At 48.4% G+C, this 21,343-nt stretch overlaps 2 protein-coding genes across 6 annotated transcripts in view; one reads left to right on the top strand and one right to left on the bottom strand.

Moving 5' to 3' along the window:
* LOC120789870 (NACHT, LRR and PYD domains-containing protein 12-like) overlaps nucleotides 1-21,343 on the top strand; it is a 1,168,582-nt gene that overhangs the window by 173,204 nt on the left and 974,035 nt on the right. The gene's annotated exons all lie outside the window — the stretch shown is intronic.
* Nucleotides 567-21,171, bottom strand: xylb (xylulokinase homolog (H. influenzae)). 3 transcript variants are annotated; one of them, XM_040127080.1, is made up of 19 exons: nucleotides 21,075-21,171; nucleotides 20,197-20,279; nucleotides 19,808-19,877; nucleotides 19,299-19,379; nucleotides 18,706-18,792; nucleotides 18,484-18,612; nucleotides 18,121-18,186; nucleotides 17,916-17,988; nucleotides 17,470-17,588; nucleotides 17,294-17,375; nucleotides 15,852-15,892; nucleotides 15,631-15,746; nucleotides 14,316-14,431; nucleotides 13,900-13,973; nucleotides 13,712-13,808; nucleotides 13,093-13,151; nucleotides 12,111-12,198; nucleotides 8,276-8,370; nucleotides 567-1,383 (listed from the first exon to the last, which is right to left on the bottom strand). In XM_040127080.1, the coding sequence occupies exons 1-19, from the start codon at nucleotides 21,129-21,131 to the stop codon at nucleotides 1,315-1,317; spliced, it is 1,602 nt and encodes a 533-aa protein (XP_039983014.1). In that variant the 5' UTR covers nucleotides 21,132-21,171; the 3' UTR covers nucleotides 567-1,314. The 3 variants fall into 3 exon arrangements, with proteins under 3 accessions (XP_039983014.1, XP_039983015.1, XP_039983016.1); XM_040127081.1 differs by lacking the exon at nucleotides 21,075-21,171 and adding an exon at nucleotides 20,815-21,046; XM_040127082.1 differs by lacking the exons at nucleotides 19,299-19,379; nucleotides 19,808-19,877; nucleotides 20,197-20,279; nucleotides 21,075-21,171 and adding an exon at nucleotides 18,895-19,116.

Here is a 21,343-nt window from a genome sequence, read left to right as displayed (position 1 = left end):
AGCCTCAAGGCCGACGGTAGTTATCGTTTTACAATAAAATGTCTCCATCATAAAGAAAACAAAGGAATGACTGACTAGTTTATCTAAATTTGTCGTTTCTCCTTGGGATTTGGGCGTTACAGTGACTCGAGGAGTGGTTTTACAGGCAGAGGCAGGCGGGAGGTTTGTGCCTATCTCTAGGAAATTAAACTAGACTGATAAACAAAAACAAAGAAAAGCTGCTAGCGCCTTAGCTATATTCCAATTCCCGGAAAATAAAATTACAACCACGTTGCAGAATGTCACTAGGCTGAAGAGGTTGGATTTTTTTTTTTTTACAGTTTAATCAAACTTCCAGTTAATTCATATTTCCTGTTTGTTAAGCTGTGACTGTCCACCTGTGGGCTGAAATGGTCTGTCGGCGAAGAGCCAGTTTGGTTTTTTTTTTTCTATTTAAATCACTTTTCGTCCTGCAGGAAAAGCTCAGGCACAATAATTAGCCGTATTCTTCTTAATCTGAACCGGGTGTGAGATACGGTATTTATTCTGCTGCTGAGTCGGATTGTGGAGAAAGAAGGTAACCGAAGTGTTGTTCATGTGATCATTCAGTTTATTCAAAATTATACATTAAAAAATACCATTTAGATTACTTAGTGTTTTTGTGAGGTTTGTGCAACACAACTTCAACATTACAACTGCGATCTTAAGAATTTTGCTCTAAAAACTAACTTGTTAAACGAGCGTTTACCTGGAGCCAACGAACAAGGGATCGGGAGCGATCCCGATCCTAAAGCTTGGCTCAGGACAATGAAAAAAAAACAAAACAGGTTTTTAAATTACTCGGCACAATGGAATAGAAAAGTGAGCAGTTTAAACTTGAACAGTTAAAACTTTGAAGAGCAGCCAGACACTTCACAGTAGGTGGGTTAGAACTGATCTGGGAACATTTTGTTTGTGTAACATTCATCAGGATAAACTTTGTTATAGTTTCTGTCCAAATGTGAAGTTTTAATCTGTGGGTGTTGATTTTCATTCTGCTTTTAATTCAAATACTGTTCATGAAAATTTTCAACTTGAGACATCTTTCATGTTATTTTACATTTGTTTCTTGGCTTTTTGGATTTGATTTCTATCTTTTTAAAACAAATTTGTAAAAACTAAACCGCCGTCAGTCAGTTATTTTTATTGACAGGCAGCAATAATTATGAGTAACATTCAGATAAAGAGATTTGCAAAATTCTTTGTTTTTGAATAAAACTTATTTCATTCAAAATTATATTCAGCAATTTACTTTCTGAAAATGCTGTCGTCGTAGATCTGATTGGTGGCTGTGGCTCAGGTGCGGCTCTCCTGCAGGACTCTGTCCTCCAATCGTGCGTATCGCTTCAACATCTGGCTGTACACCTGGAACACACACACACACACACACACACACACACAGAGGTAAGAAATCATTACCGTCCAGCCTGTTTTCTCTCTGGTTGTAACTGCTTTTTAGTTGACAGCGGTGGAAGAGGAACTTACTTAAGAAGTAGCAGCACCATTGTTAAAAAAAAAAACACTATCATCAAAAGGTACCAAAAGTGTCGAAGGACAGGGCATTTTTTTCACATGCAGTTAGATAGTTTGGTTTCCAACCTAGGGGCTGGGTCACTCCAGAGGGCCACCGGATAAATCTGAGGGGTCGTGGGATGATTCATGCGAGAGGAAAGCGCAACGTGAAGCGTAACTAGTAACTGCCGCCGTCAGATAAATGTATGAAATGTATTTCCAAGACAAGCACTCGTCCAATAATACCCCATCGCTGCTCACCGTTGATCTTTTAAAGGTCAGATGTGACCTGTTGAGTTTCCAAGTGTAAAACTTTGGAATGTGGGGCCCTTTAGCAAAATGAAGAGCTTCAAGGACAACTGTGATCAGAGTACCCGATACCGTGGACAAGACTGGCGTGACCAGTACGTTACCGTTCCCCTCATGTCTCCGACATGGTCAACACGCTCACCGCCCGTGTTTCAGACACATCCCACCACTGTTTACGGCTCTTTTACTGACAGGCTTTGTGTTTCACAGCCGACTGACTGTCTTCTGATGGACGTGGTGTCAGATGCTTGCGTCTATACTTTACCGGCTTTCCCGCCAGATGAGGCAACCACTGGTGTTCGGCAGGATTTCTTATTGGCATCGAACGGGTCGCAGTGTCGACGCTAAGTCACAATGATTGGAAAACTCTCTCTTTCTTTTTTCAGAATCTTCAAAAAAAATATACAAGTTTACAAATGTGAACCTGTAGACGAGTGTTTCTTCTGAGGGACCAATCCCTCCTGTTTTTCCTCCGTGGGAAGTGTGTCGCGCCGCCGAACACTTTACCCACTTCCTGTCATCTTATGCCGTTTCATATATAATAACCTGCCCCACAGTGAAGTATAGAGAGAATATTCATTCGCCACCGTCTGATCGGAGCCGCTCTGCACGGCAGGCTGCACCTTCAGAGTCAGTGTGTGCGTCGCGGACAAGGTGTTTCTAAACAGCTCGTTATTCATGAGCCGTGCTGTTTAATTATGGAGGACGAACATGAGAGAACATCACTTCAATAAACATACAGCTACATTAGAATAACATGGAACCCTGGAGAGAGTGTGTGTGAGAGAGAGACATCATACTGTAATTAACATAATAGAAGAAGAGAACCGAACCTTGACAGACGCTCAACAGCGTGTGCGAGTTTGTATCGGTCCAGTAAACACACATAACTATAAAAAGCATCAGTAGCATCTGTTAATGAGGAGGAGGGATGGAAATCCTGCCTGTTGTGTGTGTGTGTGTATAAAGAAAAAGTGCTCCTGTAGAGACGTTGTCTTGACATTAAAAGAGGCCACTTCCGAAAACAAACGAACAAACAAAAAAAAATCTAGAGACTCTTTCAATCCCAGTAGACCAGAATGAAAACTCATCAACTGCAGCCGTAAACTGAGACTTTCATCGGCAGAACAAGTGCATTTGCTTTTGGTTCAAAACCTCTTGGGGAGCAGGTCAGGGCGGTTTGTTTTCCACCGTTTGTTTCCTGTTTTCTACCAACAGTCGGATCCTCTGTCAGACGGCAAATAAACTCAACCCGACCTTAACCGCACAAGCAGCCGGAAAAATAACGTAGGTCTGGCACCTCATCAACTAAATTTAATATTCAAACTGTAATAAGCTGTTTGAGTTCAAAACAACCAACACAGTGACTGAAGCAGATTCATCGTTCACCGAAGCCTCTCAGAGTCGGTGTGTGGAACGTTCCGGGTTCGTCACTGTCGATGGCGAAATGACTCCGACTCTACAACCGCAACCGATCTGTGGACTCACCTGCTGCTGCAGCCCAGGTGAGGCGGCGGAGGACCAGCAGTGGTCAGTCCTCTACTCTGTCGTGGCCAGTAAACTGAGATTTCGGCAGGGACTGTGCACTATGTTCTTAACGGGGAGGGATTTCGCACACGGCGGTTCATTTGTACGTTTCTACGCCATCTTTGGGCCAGAAAATGCGGCGACGGCTGTGCCGTGGGCGCCCGCGCAAGCGGCCGAAATGCCAGGGGTCGGGTTGGGCCCAATGCTGCCTACCGGAGCCTATTCTAAGCCTAAATCCTTTCAAGTCCAAGCCGCGGAAACTGTCCTAAACCCGGCAGACATGTCTCCGGTTCAGCTGGAGACCAAGGTGTTGCTTTTTCTACTGCCCTCTCTTACTTCACGGTGAGGTCCATTTATGACGCTTTACAAAGCACGTTAACAACACGTTGAGGAGCGCGTGAAACGTAGCAACACGCAACACAGAAGAGTTGAACTCTGTTCTTCAAAATAAAAGTCTTTCCCTAATCCACATCAGGATTTCAGAGGGGTTTATAACGGCCCGTTCCTAATGTAGCACTAGATCGCCACGGCACTACATTTGTTGCTGCCTCTCTGTCTTCGTTTGAAGCCGAGATGTCGGGGCTTTCATTTGATTTGTGTAATTTGCATATTTTGATCCGTCTCTCCTGTGTTTTTGTCGTTATGACTCGTGCCGGAGCAAACGGCTTGAACTGTCAGACGTTTTAAAATAATTAAAGCGAACATGTTGAAACGAACGCTCTGCTCTCTGCCTGAGGTGACCCCCCTCCTGGGAGGCTGAGAGGTGATTGACAGAACCAAAATAAAAAACACAGTGAAACCCCATCGGCACCGCTGCGACCCCGGCCTCCTTCATCGTCTAACTTCTTCTACTTCCCTTCATCTTCCCTCCTCTTTCTTCATCACCTCGCTGCTCTCCGAGCCGGCAGTGGACAGCTTTGTTCCTGTTTGCAAATCATTTCAACCGAATTCCCCTGCTTGTTTTTCTTCATGTTCATCATGTTTTTCTGTGGAATTGTTTTCTCCTCTTCCCTCTTATCTTCGACGTGAAGGGCTGCTTTCTATTCCGCACGTTTCCACCCAGAGAGAAAGATATAAAAATGTAAAATTATGATCAAGAAAAGTCCAAATAAAATGCGACTGCAGACTCAGTAAAGTGCAGGAGACCAAAATTAGACTTTTTGTTGGAAGTATGAAGAAACAAACATGACCTGAATTTAAAAAATAGTTTCCTAACACTGACTGTGGTTGGAGGAGGACTCGACCGTTTGGCTCAGTGTGTGTTAACAACGTCGGCTTCAATCCTTTTCACACAAGAACATTTGTTTTCCGCTGATATGTTCCCATACGGATTATTTTAAATGAATGTGAGCTCGGGGGAACGGGAGATTAATCTGTTTAAATACGGACAAACTTCTCCTTTCATTTACACTGCTTCATTTTGTTGGGTGCTAATTTGGTAACAGTGTTTTGCCAACAAAGCTCGTTGATATGAAAAGACGAAATCCAATTTAGGGAGGGAGAGACAGAGACGGAGAGAGGGAGACAGAGACAGAGAGAGGGAGACAGAGACAGAGAGAGAGGGAGACAGAGACAGAGAGAGAGAGAGAACATAGGCGCTGGGCGGTGGAGTGAAAAGCCGGATCTCAGACTGGAGACGAAATATCGATGAAAATGATCAGACAGTCCTGAAATAGTCTGGAGCTGATCCCACAGACTATTTCAATGGACTAAACTGAACACACAGGTACAACTATTAACCATAATGATCTGACAGGTAACTGCAGCTACGTTTTCCCTGAAATGTTGCAGGTTCTTGAAATTCTGAACCTCTGGCAAAATGTAAAAGGTCTCTCTCTCTCTAACCACTTTGTTTGGATGAACTTGGTCTGTCTTAGCTCCAACAGATGGGTGAGAAGGACGACATGCGCTGGCTACAAAGACCAAGCTTCAGAAAACCGGCCGCCATTGTTTTCTATGCCGGACCGCACACGCACAACGCCACTGTCCCGTTGTCCGAGTGTTCTCCAGAGATGCGCTCCCTTCCTGGAGGGACACATTCGGGTTCCTGTAGCCCGACTGTTTCCTGTGTCTGTATGAGATGTCCGCTGTGGGATACAGCTGTCCTCAAAAATCCAGGGACAGGTAAGGTTCGGATTCTGTGTAAAAGGTTCCTACTGTACCTCCACCAGTCAGGATTTTACCGTAACAAATGCGCCGACATTGGCAGAGTAAGGAGCTCCTTGCGTCCTCGGGCCCTCAGACCCGGTCCTGACCCTGAACCTGAACCAGTGACGGCACGGGGACGCGTGACCATGCGAAGAGGAGCGGCGCTGGATGCAGATGACGCTGGGAGTGATTACTGCTGTGCTTCACGGTGGAACTGATTGTAAAGGTCTCTCTCTCGCTCTCACTCATGTCCCCAACTCACTTCATGCTGCAGTTTTGTCCCTGTGTGACCTGTTAAGACTGTGTGTGTGTGTGTGTGTGTGTGTGTGTGTGTGTGTGTGTGTGTGTGTGTGTGTGTGTGTGTGTGTGAGAGAGTGTGAGTGTGAGTGTGTGTGTCATGTAATTTTCTCCACTGCTGTTCCATAAGGGAACAAACCATTTATGAAGAGGCAGTGAGTCATGAAAGTAGAACAGTGTGTGTGTGTGTGTGTGTGTGTGTGTGTGTGTGTGTGTGTGTGTGTGTGTGTGTGTGTGTGTGTGTGTGTGAGAGAGATTGTGTGCGTGCGTCTTATGAAACCCTCATGTTGTCAAATGTCTCATACGTCCTCTTCCTCAGATCTGCATCAGCTTGACCTGTTTTCCTTTCACACTGTTCCACAGAACCGGGCACTAACAGACAGTGTTCCAGGGGTGATGGTTCGGTTCCCACCAGGACAACGGTCTGCCTGCTGACAACCAACCGCCTGCAGACTGAAACCTCTCTTTCAGTGGAAGCCTGAGACACCACGATAAGACTGCGCAGCCAGATGTCTCCCTCGGGAGCCGGTGGAGACCAAAACCAGAGCTAAAAGAGAGGGAGTACCGGACCTAGACTCATCAGGTGGACACAGACACCAGATCCAGTTGAAGGATCGTGCTGCTGTGTAGCTGCTGGATGTGGAAATAAGCAGCTGTTTGAGAACAGGTTCAACATATCAACTTAAAAGTTAATGATGTGTCAGCCAGGGAAGACATCTTGGACGGACACTTGACTTCCCCGGATGAGGCCTTTGGTTATTTTATTATTTTCAGATTCATACGTGTTAAGAACGATTGGAATTAATAGAAATATTTCCATTTCCTCTCAACAGTATTGTTGAACAGAATTTGGTAATAGATCCATCGCACCTTTTGCATCGTGATCCTCATGTAAGATTAATCTTTTTCTATGTGATTTTCTTGCTGAGGCAATTAATTCATGTAATTACACACACACACCCCCTACACTAATTCACATTTCTGTGCCAAAGATGTTCCCAGTGCCCTCGGAATATAAATCACATCTTGACAGCACTTCCTCGCACTATGTCAGCGACCCAACGCAACAGGACGGTAGAAAACCAGCAGAGGCGGGAGGAAATTGGGAGAACTACGCCAACGGCGTGGCGCGAGCTTTCCTTTTTTAATGCCGGACAGGCTGTGTGAATCCAAACCTCCGCCACAACAGACCCGCAGGCCTACGGACAAATTATTGTAGGACGCTACACAGAATCTCATGGGAAACCACCGGGACATAATTAAAACTAAGGTTACTGCGGCTGACAGGGACCCGGAGTCACACGGCTGTAGCAAGGCTAATAACGAGACTAATGACCACATAAATTAGTGACGGTGATGATGCATGACGCAGAGGAGCAGGGGCATAGGATTAGGAGGCAGAGCTCAGAATCCCTCTGCCAAAAAAATCTGGTCTGGACTTGTCCAGGAGTCCAGTACACTAATTCCACTTAAACAGGTCCAACAAATCAGTTACTGTATATTATGTGTGGACCTGGTGTATGTGTTTTTTGTTGTTGGGATTTGATAAACTTCACTACAGCCCAAAGCTAAATCTCCTGAAAGCACCTTCAAGCTCGCTACCTATGGAAAGATTAAGATTAAAGGGAGAATCCGAAGACTCTGAAAAGATGTGGGCCCATGCATGTCCTGAAAAGCAATCCCAAGGAGGAGTCTCAAATTGTTCAGGAGCAGTGACTTCAGCATGTGTGTGTGTGTATCTCCATCTACTGTTACCATGAGAACTGGCCAATCTCCATCTGCTGAAGAAGATCAAGTGATGCAGTCGAAAGCTTCAGAGCAGCTTCTCATCAGGCCTTGTGGCGAGATCGTTTTTCTCGGGGACGCGCGACGCCGTGCTGTTTTACGCTGCCAACGCCCACGCGGCCGTCATTTTCCGTCTGTGAGGTCAGACGTGTTGCGCGGACCGATGACATAAAAACAAATATTTGTTCACAGGCTAATTCCTCTCGACCTCGAACTGCTTTCGAAGCCGTTCGCTCAGATTTATCCGTCCTTGGCCCCTTTGTTTCATGTCTGAAGTTCAAGCAACTTCAGTGATTTTTAATGGTAAAATGTCACCAGGAATGAAACGGATGCAGAATGAATGCACCCGAGTTTCTCTCATTAACACGTTCAGTGGGGCTAAAAGGCCTGCAGATCATCTCCACCCACACACAACACTTCACAACCTCGCCAGTGATGAGCCCAGCAAAATGGAGGAACATGAAAGTGTGTGTGTGTGTGTGTGTGTGTGGGAGGAAATACCGTGGGGAGGTATGAAGCTCCATAAACCACTAAAGCACACACACACAATGACTAATTTCATAAATGCTAATTACACTGGTGAGGAACAGTAGCAGAGTGTGTGTGTGTGTGTGTGTGTGTGTGTGTGTGTGTGTGTGTGTGTGTGTGTGTGTGTTTGTGTGTGTGTGTGTGTGTGTACCTCCTGTGCTGTAGGATGCGGGGTAGCGACCAGTTTTGGTTCAGGTGCTTTCTTCACCACATCGAAGAAGGAAACTCCAGATTCTGCGACCAGGCCTGAAAACACACATCAGCCGATCACGGACTTAGATCTGTGCATCGTCGACCAATCAGAGGGCCGGTTACAGTGTCAGTAACCAGTCGGAGGGTTTGTATCGTGGAAAAGAAAATCGATTAGTCCCTGGTTGTTAGCTCTCTGTGCTTCAGCGTCTCAGCTCCCCCGTTGTTAACTGGAAGACCGGGTCGTTAACCAATCAAAGGTCTAATTTAGAGCCTGGTAACGTGTTAGCGTGTTCACATGCGGCTCACAGGGGACTGTTTCAGACCGAGCCTCTTCCCGGGATCAAGACTCTTTTCCTTGCCTCCTGATGCTGGATTTCCTCTCCGCTGCGAGACTCAAACCGCCGACGCGCCGTCTCCTCATCTGTGTCCGTCTGTCTAACACGACACAGAAGATTCAGGAGGACGACACACGGCTTCTGTTTCTCTCTGCGGTCTCTCCATTCTCCTCCTCCTCCTCCTCCTCCTCCTCCATCCTCCTCCTCCTCCATCCTCCTCCATCCTCCTGCTGTTGTGACTCTCTGAACTCCCTCAGTTTCAAAAGAAGGAGGTTTTCATCCCTGATTAATCGTGTATTTCATCACGCGTTTAACAAAGTGGAAAATTAGTGGACGCGCAGGGACAAGTATCCTGTCAAAAAAAAAGCTTTACTGTTTACAGGGGAGGGAGAAGCAGGACCATTTAAAACCCATTTAAAGGACCATTCCACCGTTTAAAGAGCTGGGAACGTTTTAAAGGTTGAGGTGTTTTTAACTGTTCACTTTGTCCCAGAGTGAACGAGGCACAAAGATTCGTACAAACGGGGGCAACAGCTCACGCTGAGGACAGCTTGGGAAGTTCAAACCCCGCCTACTTGCACACCGGACCAATCACCGAGGGAAGTCGTTTCCGGAAAGTTGCAAAAATGGTCAGACGCAGCCCCCCCCCCATGCCAACGTCAGGGTTGAGATGCTGGTCTGCGATTTAACTGCGCCGCATTTGAAAAAGACTGACGTGTCCCCAACCACAGCGACGCTATCATTAGAATATAGTTGTTGTTAGCTCCCATAGACGCAACAGTGCAGCCTCTTTAGACTCAGTAGTGGCGCCGTGGGGAAGTTCACCAGACCTCCACGTGTACATTCGCCAAAAACAACCTTCTTCATCCTCGAAGCGTCTTCCCTTGTTAAACCAAAACCAAAACCAAAACAGAACGGAACACAGTTTGAAAACACTTCCGATGAAGCGCGAATCTAATCTTTCTGTAGCTCGTCCAAGTTTGTTTTCCAGTGTGAACTGTGCTCATTGTTGCCTCTTGAGGCTGTTCAGGGAAAAACAATACAAAACAAAACAAAACAACCCCCCCATTACAGCGGTGGTTCTCACCGACCCACAGGTGACACCTAGCTGAGATTTCGGTTTTGTCAAACCCTACTTTTTCGAGACGATAAGAGGAAACACCAGCTGTTAACTGACAGTCGGTGAGAACCGCCGCTTTACTGGGAGAGTTTTCAAACGTTTGTCCCTGGAGAAAAGATGAGGACTTTCTAGTTGTTAGTCTGGTCGTCCTCCCCCACTTTTCGGAGCAGCACGCAGCTGCTTTACCACACTTTTCTATGGAAGCATCCGGTGCCCGCTAGTTTTCTTTGTAGTGGCGGTCTACACAGATGTCCGTTAGCTGGTTGTTTCCAGATTCGCTCACGTTGACACCTCTGATTTCCACTCTCTCGTTAAGCCTTAATACCAACGTCTCCATTTGCCCGCGCTGATTTCTGTTGTATTCTATTTACCGGATCTCTTGGAGCCTCATCTCCACCGCTCGTCTTATTTCTTCTCTCGATCTAATCCGCCTCTTTCGTCTGCTCCGTGCCGGGCTAGCGAACCTGGGTTTCGCTGAATTGGGTGATTACCAGCGTCTTTGCGGCAGTTTTCCGGTGGTTTCCTTCCTCCACGACCGCCAGTGCCTCAGACAGAGACCCTCTTTTTGTGTGCTCTCTGTGACACTGAGGGACGGATGGCAGCACTAATGCGAGCTCAATGCATCAGGAGGATTTCTCTGCATCGGGCTCTGATTGCACGAAGGACCCGAACGAACCGGCTTGCCCCGTGAACGTAAGGAGGATTGCATTATGTCTTTTCAAGCCGGCGCAATTGACTTTAGATACTGGAGCGCGGCTGCGGTTGAGAGGCTTAAAAGCCGCTCACGTTAAAGACTCGTCTCTCTCTCCGCCACCTCCCGCACACGTATTTGATGGCTGTCACGCGCGAAATCGGCCGACGGCGCCCGCTGCGTCTCACCGCTCGCCCAGTCCCTTTCATGTCGGGCGGGCGGGGAATCTTTTTCATCTGGTTTCACGAAGACGCGCCACACGCGCGCCTCGCCGACATTAAAAGCCCTCAGCAGAGAGACACTCAGACGCGAGGCTGCGGCGATGAATGAATTCCCAGAGCGGAGACGGACGACGCTGTTCGTTTGTCTCGCACATGCGAACGCAGCGGCTGGTTTTAACGGCTTCGAGCGCGCGGCGCGATAAGAGCGTCCAGCTCGGCTGCTCAAACACTCGACACCTGAGGCGTTTGGGCGGGAAATATACACAGAGCAGACTGAACTAACTGATCAGGGATCGGCTGCGACTTCATCTTTATTCCTACCAGTTCCACATTCGACTGAGTTCTGAGCTAAAGCAAAGAAAAACGATAAAAACCCGAGCGGAGGAGAAGGTTTGGAAACATTAGCTGATGTGAGAGGTTTACAGAGGAGTTCATCTCGTCCCGTTAACAGGCTGGTAGAGACTCTCTCCTCTTCCTCCGCCACATTTCAGAGGGAACATCCTGCTTTTCACTCACCACCTGTATCTGTCAGCTGCAGATTCCTCACATTTAACACTCAACGTATCAACTTTCATCGTCTCTCCTCCCTTCTTTCCTTCTTTACACCTTTTTTCTGTCTTCCTTAAAAACTTTATTTCCTCCCTTCTTTCCATCCTCCTTTGTGTCTCTTTCCTTTCTTATCTTCCCTAATCCTCTCATTTCTCCCCTTTTGCCTGCCTTTCCTAATTAATCTCGTTCCTTTGTTTAATCCTTGCCCTTCCTCAATTCATTCTCTCCATTCTTTTTTCCTTTGTTATTCTTTTTCTTTGTGCTTTCCCTCCAGCGGTCCTCACTTTATTCATTCATTCTTTTCTACCTTCTGTCTTCCTTTACGTTTTTCCTTCTTGTCTTTTTCTCTACGCTCTACTATCCAACACAGACATTTCAAAATAAAAGCTCACAGCACAATGCTGAATAAAGATGGTCCTTCCTCAATTTCTTTCATCTCTTAGTCTCTTTACTTCTCTTCCTTACATCCTACCCTAATCTTAATTATTTCTTTCCCTCCTTCCATTCATCCTCTCTTTTCTTCTTTCCCGCCTGTAACCAATCTATCCCTCTTTCCTTCCTTAAGTCTTTTTTCCCCTCTCCTTTTCTTCCCTTCCATTTCTTTCCTTCCTTCCATCCTTCCAGTCTCTCTTTCCCTCTGGAGATACGAGTTTTGGACTCAATAAAAAAACTAAACTCAGCTACGACTCTGCTATCCGACACGGGCATTTCAAAATAAAAGCTCACAGCAGGACATCGCATAATAAATCGAAAAAGACTAAAGAGACAGATGCGGAATGACAGCGGGAGAGAGCCAGCTTCCGCAGTCCTGCTGTGGTATCGGTACTGGCACTGGTAGTGTTATCGGTGTCATCGGTGTGTGTGTGTGTGTGTGTTACCGTGCAGAGCTCTGTAGGCTGAGCCCAGGCAGGCGGAGTTGGACAGATCGATGGTGTAGACCGGAGCGTTGAACACGTCAGACAAAACCTGAGACAGACAAGAGAGAGAGAAAAGAAAATGAAAATGATTTCCTCTTCTCTCCGAATCTGCACCGGATTTCAGATTTCACCGCCGCGATTAACGGATCAAACTGAACGGAGCGACGGGAGAACGTCCAGAAAGGAAGAGCTGAATCAATGGCAGGCGCTGGTTTGTATCTGAAACGGATGGATCAATTAAAGGAGCAGGCCACAGATGACCCCTGTGCGTGGAGCGCTCCCCCCGAGCGGCTCGATGGCGCAGGCCTCATCATCTGTCCCGAGACTCTTCGGCGGATTCACCCGTTTGTTGAAACAGGTGCTATTGTTCTAAAAATTCTTCTTTCTGCAAATGTGTCTCTTTACAAGCTTCACAACTTCTCATGTGAACATCACAGAACCACGGCTAATGGCTCCGGATCTGGTCTTCGGCAAACTAAACTCGGGCCCTCAATGCTGCTCGGTCTGCACCTGACATTTCAAGTTTAAGACTAAAAAAATAAATAAATCTGAATTTAAAGGCTGTTTAGTCACCTGTGAATTAATAGTCGTCAGAGGCCCGAAAGACCCAGATTAAACTCTATGTGTGTGTAGTTTAAGGGCCGTTTTGAAAAATGCCTTTTCACTTGTGATAACAAATCATTTGAGTTACACACTCATGCAAAAGCTGCGTGACCAGCTTAAACAATATTCAAAAGCGTTTATCTGACGACTATTTATTCAACGACTGAATTTCATGTGATTTAAATCCTCGATTGATTGATAAATGGTTCAGCGCGTTCTAATTCATGCACGGTCTCCTCCCTCTCTCCCTCTAACTGGAGTCACTGAAGACACCTACAACTGCCGTGAACTAATAGAGCAACAGAGTTACGAGACAGGTAAGGTAAGGCCGACAACTCACCTGCAGAATCTCTTTATTAGATGAAGCTCCTCCCGTCGCCAGCACTCTGGTTCCTGGAACTACAAGCACACAGGATGAACCGACGGACGTGGTTCCCACAGGGTTTCTGCAGGTTCGCCAGATTAAAGGACGACTAAACGCACGGGGAGAGACATTTAATACCTGTCGGTGGACACAAGACGCGTTGCTGTTTTCTTTGACATTTAGTTCAAGACATAACGAAAGAAAAAAAATATACATCAATCCAGTGCTTTTTTTTCAGTCTTCATTCGGTCTCCTGCTCGCTTCAATAATAAAACGTCAACGGCTGAGAAACTGAAAAAAAAGTAGGAAAGTAGTTCCACGAGTCAAGTTTGACCTGACACATCATTAAATAAGAAAAAGAATAAAGGAGCAAGAAAAGATGAAGATGCAGTAAAGAAGGACCGAAGGACGGAGGAAGGGAAAAAATGACAAAGGAAGAAAATAAATTCCTTTTACAGAAGATTAAAAAACTAACAATGTCAACACTTCAAAAAAGAAAGGATCCAGAGGGACGGACAGAGGAAAGAAAGAGAGAAAATGAATGAGCGAAACGCCTGAAGATAACGGAAGAGAGGAAAGAGAAAACTGGTCTTACTGATGGAGTACCCCAGTCTCTCAGCGTGGAGCCGCCGGGACAGAAACTGACCCTCCAGCAGAGCCCGAACCTCCACCTGAGGGCTCACTGAGGACACCTGCAGGACCGGGACAGGTGAGCCAGGTAGGACATGAGCGATGCAGTCACTAAAAAACAAATACTGGACAAACAAACCCCCCCCGACCAACCTCGGTGTCGTCCGCGTCAAAGCGATGAACTCCCACCGCAGGAGGGGTGATCTCCATGGTGTCAAAATAAAAGCCTGGAAACACAGCAAACAACCAGTAAGAGGGAAGGAAGGACAGAAGCAAATGAAAGCACAAGGGCAGAGGGAGGGAAGACTGAAAACAAATGAAGGTGGAAGGACAGAAGGAAGAGGGAGGCAGAGAGGGAAGGAAACTAATGAAGACAGAAGGAAAGAAGACAGTGAGGAGGGAGGAAAAGACAGAAGGAAAGGAAGGAAGGAAAGATGGAGAAGAATTAAGTAAGAAATAATAAGAAAGCAGGAAAAAAAGAAAGGAATAAAGGGAAGGAGGGAAAGTTAGAGGGAAAGAAGGAAGGAATGAAAAGGGAACGATTGAAGAACAAAGGACGGAGGCTTCACCTATGTATCCACAGTTTCCGAGCGGCGTGTCCCTCAAAGCAGCGGAGAAAACTTCCCATGATCCTCCAGCACACTCGTTCCTGACACGTTCCCTCGTTAGAGAACCGTTCTTGAAGCTGAGGACGACATGAGGTCGGACTGAAACACTGACACAACGTCACCACGGCCGTCGGCCAGATTTCCCCGTGTAAAGCAGCTCGTACCTTTGTTTTGAAAGGACACCGTGGTTTCTTATTGCTATTATTATTGCGATGTTGTCGTTATGATCCACAATTGAGCCGGTAGCAGCAGGCCGGCGTAGATCTCTAGTGTGGGCAGGTTTCTGGATTCTGCAGCACTTCGGGACGCTCGAAGACCATCCAGGGATGTTCGTCCAGACGGATTCATGAGTCAGAAGCCTAAATGCTCATCTCCATCTCCGCTCGAGGCCGCGACAGGCCCGAGTTTAGCAGCGTTTCACAGCCGGGACGACACCGGATACGTTGGCCCCGAGTCGGAGGCAGATCCACGGTGGAAAGAGAACCTTTTCTCTCCATCGCTGACTTCTGGCCAAACTTTGCTGTTCTTGCTTCTTCACTGGACAATTTCAGATTTATCTCGGTCCCTTTTTTTTTCTTACACATCCCTGTTTCTTCTCCTGTGACGTCTTTCTAAACACACGGGCCACGGATGGATCCCCGGACGGATAACTTGGTAGCGGCCGACCTAGCGCGTGTTTTTAAGACTTTTATTCATTTTCTTCCTGCATGCGAGGCTTCCTAGGCTGCACGGTGCGCACCTGGGCTGAGACCAGCAGATATTCAGCCCAGCGGCTCTCCTGACGCGCCTGTAGGTGATGCTGTTGCTCAGAAACGCTACAAAACACGTAAGCGTCCAGCGAAACGTGCATCGGTCAGTGTTCGTACCGCTGCTCAGGTCATATAAGTGTATACACACATAAAGGTGTTGAGGTGTTCAAGTTGTACAGGACACTAAACTGTACAAGGACCAGTAAGTTTGGTAGGAACCTCGACCGGATCACGTTTCTATTAATGGGAGGAAATGCTGTTAAATGAAAAGTCACAATTACATTGACCCTGAACGTGTCAGTGAAATGTTTCAACGTGTTTGTTTCCACCACAATGTCTGATCCTGCGGCTCAACGCCAGCGTCATGAAACTGGTTTCTGGTTCTGTTCGGACTCTCACGGCACCTGGTTCAGGTTCGGGAAATCATGAACGGTCTGAAATTGAATCGGACTGTATATCTGCATTAAGTATGGCAGGTACATTGCTACTGTGATGATGTTTGACCTTGTGTGTGTGTGTGTTCGTACCAGAGCAGAGCCATGTACGCCTGCCGGTCAACAGGATTACAGAAGATGTGACCCTCCAGAGCTGGGCGGGGCTGCTGGATCCACAGAAACACCGTATCACTGGTACCCAAACTCACCTGGACACGGACACACACACACACACACACACATTTGGCATAACACACACTTATAGTGACACGGCGCATGAAGGACTTAGGCAGACCGGTGTTAGGTGAACTCACAGCGATGTCTCCCTGCCGGAGCCTCATTCCCGCCAGAGACGCTGAGGAGGAGAGGAAGCACGTGTTCAGCGGTAACAACTAACAGGTTTCATCTGGTCCCACTGAAGGCTGCTCGGCTCCCCGCCCTCCACCTGCCTCCCTCATTCCGACCCACAGGCCCTGTTACTTCCGGGTGGCGTTTGAGGCTTCTGGACAGCTGGAGCCAGGAAAGAAGTCCTCGCGCTTCCAAACAATTTTGCCGTCACTCCACAAATTTGGCTCATTTGTCTCGTTATCTGAAATATCTCTAAGCACTGAACAGGCTTTTAGTCCTTTGTTTGAAAGGGAAACACTCCCGGTTTCCTCAGTGCGGCTCGAATTCATTTACTGTGAGTGGCTTTGGACTGTTTTCTGCAAAAGGACTCGAATTTTTGTATTTTTGTGTTCTTTAACTGTACCGCTCGACGCTTCCAGCAGTACGGGACAAGGGTGAAGACAGATGGAAGCCCCCCACACACACACACACACACACACACGCACACACACACGCACACACACACACACACACACCAGTGGAGGAGAAGAAATCAATGAGCTCTCTTCAGCTTGAGGAATTTTTCTTGGTGTTAAAGTTTTGTGTTTTAGAGGGTTGACTTTTCCAGAGATAAGAGGATCTTTTAAAGGTTGGCACTCGGACCTCCGGGGATTCTCCGCCACGTCGATGGGAGACATTAAGGTCAGACAACAACACACAACAGACAGAAGAGGTTTTACAACAGAGCGAAGCCGGTGATGGCAGGAACGGGACTGAAGGAAGCAGCTGCCTACAGGCCTTCGGCCTCTACCGCGAGAAACAATCAGGCCAAAGTTAAATATTTTTAAAAAAGAAGGGAAACTGAACATGGAAAGTAAACTGAACAAACTTCACACACACACACACACACACACACACACACACACACACACACACACACACACACACACACACACACACACACACACACACACACACACACACACACACACACGGGTAACAGCATCTTGCAGCACAACAGCACCATCCTGTGTTCATTGGAGAGAACTACAGAACACGAAACAGCAGATTTCTGTGACACATCATTACCCAGAAAGGATTCAACGTCCAGATTTGACCTCAAGTTTGAATTTAAATGTGAATACGCGGCTTTCGCATCGACAGCGGCTTCGGCGCCGACGCGAAGGGCACAGAAAACCCAACCAACCCACAGCTGTATCTGCACCGACTGACCTCGTGTCGTCTGTGTTTACCCGGAGACTTTGGGGCTTTTACCGACCTCGGGGACGTTTTCCTTCTCCACTTTTTTTCCTCCCCGGAATTACATGATTTCCTTCCCAGGACTTCATTCCTGGCCGCGCGGAGAACTCTTTGAAACGGCTCTTGGAATCAGAAAGTCTTTACTTTAATCTCTTCCTGTCTATTTTACCTGGGTTGTCTCCGGTGAAAGCCACCACGCCGCAGCGCTCGGAGAAACCGTATCGCTGCACGAAGTAGGAGGAGATGGGGCCCTGAGGGACAGGAAGGAGAACTGAAGTTAAAGTTCACCTCAGACCGGGAACCATGTGTAGGCGGCCAAACCAGACCAGTATGGACCAGTCTCACCAGCACGGACGCGGAGGGTAGCGGCGCTCCCAGCAGTCGGTCCAAATGCGGAGCGGTGGCTTCCAGGCAGATCTCAGACCAGTTTCTGGTCCTGATGTCCAGCAGATTCATCCCCGAACCTGAACAATCAATCGATCGATTCATAAGTAAGAAAGTTGCTGAGTCCTTTGCTTTGTCACTGACTCTGTCCGTGTTACACTTCCTGTTGGGAAGCAGTCGCTTTCTTTTCATTCTGAATGACGTGGTTTTGAAGTTCACTGGACTGAGCAGCAGGTACCAGTCTGACCATATCACTCTCATTCTTGTCAACGTCCGTTACTACGTATTCTTTTTTTTAAGTGATTTATTTTTTATTGTTTACTGTCAAACTTATTTATCTTTATTATTCTACCGCTAGTTTATCAAAATAGGATCAATTGATGGATGAACGAATCACAGTGCCGTACCGTCACTGTAGTCGATGGCGGCGTAATCACCGAGGAAGAGAGAGGCCGCAAAACTACTGACCAACGAGATCCTCTGAAAACAAACACACACATCACTTTATGAATGCGTAGTGTACGGCTCACACTGATATGATCACGGGATGAAATCACGGGCTCCGGTTTAGTCCCCGGGGTCAAAGGTCACAGCGGTGCGCCGCAGGCTTACCTCGGTGTCCTGGTACTCCTCCGGTCGGTTCTGTCGCAGTTTGGCGATCTGGTTTCCTGTGAAACGCTGCAGGCAAACACACAGATCCGTCCTTTAAATGTCGACACTTTGACACCGTTCAGTCAAATCCACAGCAGCAGCGAGGGACAGAGTCAAGTTTGTCGATTCGCGAAGGCTCTAGAAAAGTAGGACTGTGATCCGTTTCTGTGTGAGTTTAAAGGGCTGCTGATTGGTCTGTATGCAGATTTTTAAAAACTGACTCTACTCGTGGATGCTTATTTTCAAACGTCGAGCGAGGGTCGTTTAAAAAGGTGCTACGTGGATGCAGAGATAGGTGGCAACAAAGGAACTAAAGTCTGGGACCTCGTAGGCTCTGGATCCGGTGATCTCCGCCAGTCTCAGAGCTCCTCCTGCCGCCCCCTGCAGGTCCCGGCACTGCCTGCCGCTGCTGGAGTCCATCCACACGGGACAGTCGGACACCGAGAAACTGCCCTGCGAACAGGCCGGGGCACGTAAATACACACCAGCGGGCGCCCATCTCACGCAAGCACACACACATAAGATTTTAAGTGTGGATACACAGACCTGCAGCAGCTGGTACAGCTCCTGGTCCGGGTCGAGCTGGTTCAGAGTCTCGGACGCTCCTCTTTTCCAATACACACTTCCATGTTGCTGAGAGAGAAAGAATCGTTTAGGTGAGAGCAGCGGCTCATGAAATAAAATACGGAAATGTTCAGATGTGCCCCGCTTCTCTCTCCACCAAACTCCACTCACTTTTCTTTCACTTTTAATGGAATCTGTCAATACATTTTTACACTGTCCGGCTACAGATGTGAAGCAGGGTTCGGTTTGTAACAAGAGACGAAGGTGTAATATCAAGTGTGCTATATGGCCCAAAGTATGTGGACACCCTTGTGTCCGCATAACAGATCAGATCAGAGCCTGCGGACTTGTCAGCACACGAGTCCTGCTGCTTTCGGATGCTGGCACGGATTAAATGACCTGCGTTAAAGACGCTGCGGCTTAAATCCTCTAGATTTCTAATCACGTTGGGACCGTACAGCGTGTCCATATTTGGGCATGGGGGGCGTCACGTGGTCTGAGGGCCGAGGGGAAGCTTCAGTCTGTCTTTGTCTAGTCTTTGTTGTCTCTCAGCGGTCAAAGTGTTCCTGTCTCACCTGGCCGCTGCCCGACAGCGCTCTGACTCTGGAGAAGTCGAACCCCGCCCTCTTCATCTTGTCCAGCAGCAGGTCCAGAGCCTGAGGAAAGACACAAGCAAACAGCCGATCACATTACAGCCCGAGGACAGACGCCGAGACGCAGGAACAAAAAGAACAAAGAAGAAACGGGAGAGTTTCAGTTGGGAGGCGAGCATCCGTGGGGTGCGTTTGGTTAACGGCGCCCGCGCCACACAGGGGGGCAGCGGGAGGAGACAGGAAGACCAAAAACGGCGGGGGCCCCGACAGGTGGGACGATGAGCCAGGCTCTGTTAAAAATTACAAACTGAAAGCCAAACGCGTCGCCCGGTTCTGGTTCACCGACCCGTGGAGCCGGAAAATGTGACCGGTCAAAGGTCGGCCCGTGACCCGCCGCCACGACTGAATACTTTAGCTGAAGAGTGAGAGAACGCGCAGCGCAGAGGGAAGGGACCTTCGTCACCGTGACGCTGCGTGAGTGCGTGTCCCACCTTGACCCACATCAGCACGGGAGAGGTGACGGTCAGCCTGTCGGCACCGAGGTGGACTCCCCCCCGAGTCCTGGAGACAGAGGGAGAGAGAGAAAAAGGATCAATCTGAGCGAGATGAAGCCACCGCCGTCAGACCTGTAGAGAAACATCATCAGACGTCTTCCGGGCGCCGCGAAACAGAGACTCACAGAACCAGGTCGTTGCGACGCAAACACATTCACGCGAAACACCTACAAATCGGACGGAGCAGAGGGACAGCACCGGTCCGCTGGTCATTACCCGAGCTGCTCGTCCGTTAGTAACAGGTTCTGTCCCGCGTCTCGCTGTTTGTCACCAACACTCTGGGCCTCGTGACACTCTACTTTCCGCCGCCGCTACATGCGTCTCACCTGAACTCAGGTAGCTCGGAGTCAAACTGCACGTTGTTCTGGTGAACCACATCCAGGTTTCCATCCATCGCCGCCACCTTCAGCTTCGTGAACAGCGGCGATGAAAAAAAACAAGCAGAGAAGGCAGGTTAAAAGGGGGGGGGGGCAGGTGAAGTCTAAAACCTGATGCCAGAGTCTAAAACCTGATGCCACAATGAAATCTCTGCTTATCCGGCACCGTCGCACCAGCAGGGTCAACAGAGCAGCAGCTGGACCACAACAGTCCCGCAGTGAATCCTCCTGCAAGAAGGTCCCGATGTTCAGGTAGTGCTGAGGCCGTTTCACCTGGAGGATCATCCTGACGGTGTTTCCGTTATTTTGTCCACCCCCTTGATATTTTTTTTTTTTTTTGGGGGGGGGGGGCTAAATGACACAAACGCGTCTCTGTGCGACGCACCACAGTTCAACAGCAGCAGAAACCGATCCTCCAGGTGAATCGACACCTGGGAAACGGTCTCAACGCGGACGGAACGTCGGGACCTTCACGGAGGGGGACTTGCTGCGGGACTGGACCGTCGGAGCAGGCTCCGCGTGAGCTGGGTGTTCCTAATAAACTGGACACGGGTGTAATATTCATACTGTTTATCACTTTAAGCGGCTGGTTCCGTTCTCTGGGGGTCTACGGGTCTAGTCCTGACCCGCGTACCGCTTCAGAGGACGCGGTGGAGTGAGGCCGCGCGGGTCCAGGGTCCACCGGACGGACCAGCCGAAACCCACTCACGCTCCGCCGTGTCCCTCTTCCGCTCCTGCGCTCTGAGGCCGACGCCGCTCCGCGTGCACGTGGCCCGCAACGTAGACCACGTCACCAGGTGCGACGGACAGGTGAATGGTGGTTTTACCTGCTGGGTGCTGAAGTCGAAACCCAGGTAGAGAGGAGAGTCCTGAGCGGCCGCCATGAGGAGGAAACACACCGAACAACAGCCGACACACACACACACACACACACACGCGCGCCGGAGGGCCGAGGGTTAAATATTTAAAGACACAGAGTCTCCCTCCCCCCCTGTCTCTCTCTCTCCTCCCCCCTCTCTCTGTCTCTCTCTCTCTCTCCCCCCTCTCTCTGTCTCTCTCTCTCTCCCTGTCTCTCTCTCTCTCTCTCTCCCCCCCT

Source organism: Xiphias gladius, chromosome 5 (assembly GCF_016859285.1).
Source record: "Xiphias gladius isolate SHS-SW01 ecotype Sanya breed wild chromosome 5, ASM1685928v1, whole genome shotgun sequence".
Taxonomy (NCBI): Eukaryota; Metazoa; Chordata; class Actinopteri; order Istiophoriformes; family Xiphiidae; genus Xiphias; species Xiphias gladius.
Note: the sequence above shows the minus strand (reverse complement) of the source record. Positions and strands in the feature narration are given on the sequence as shown.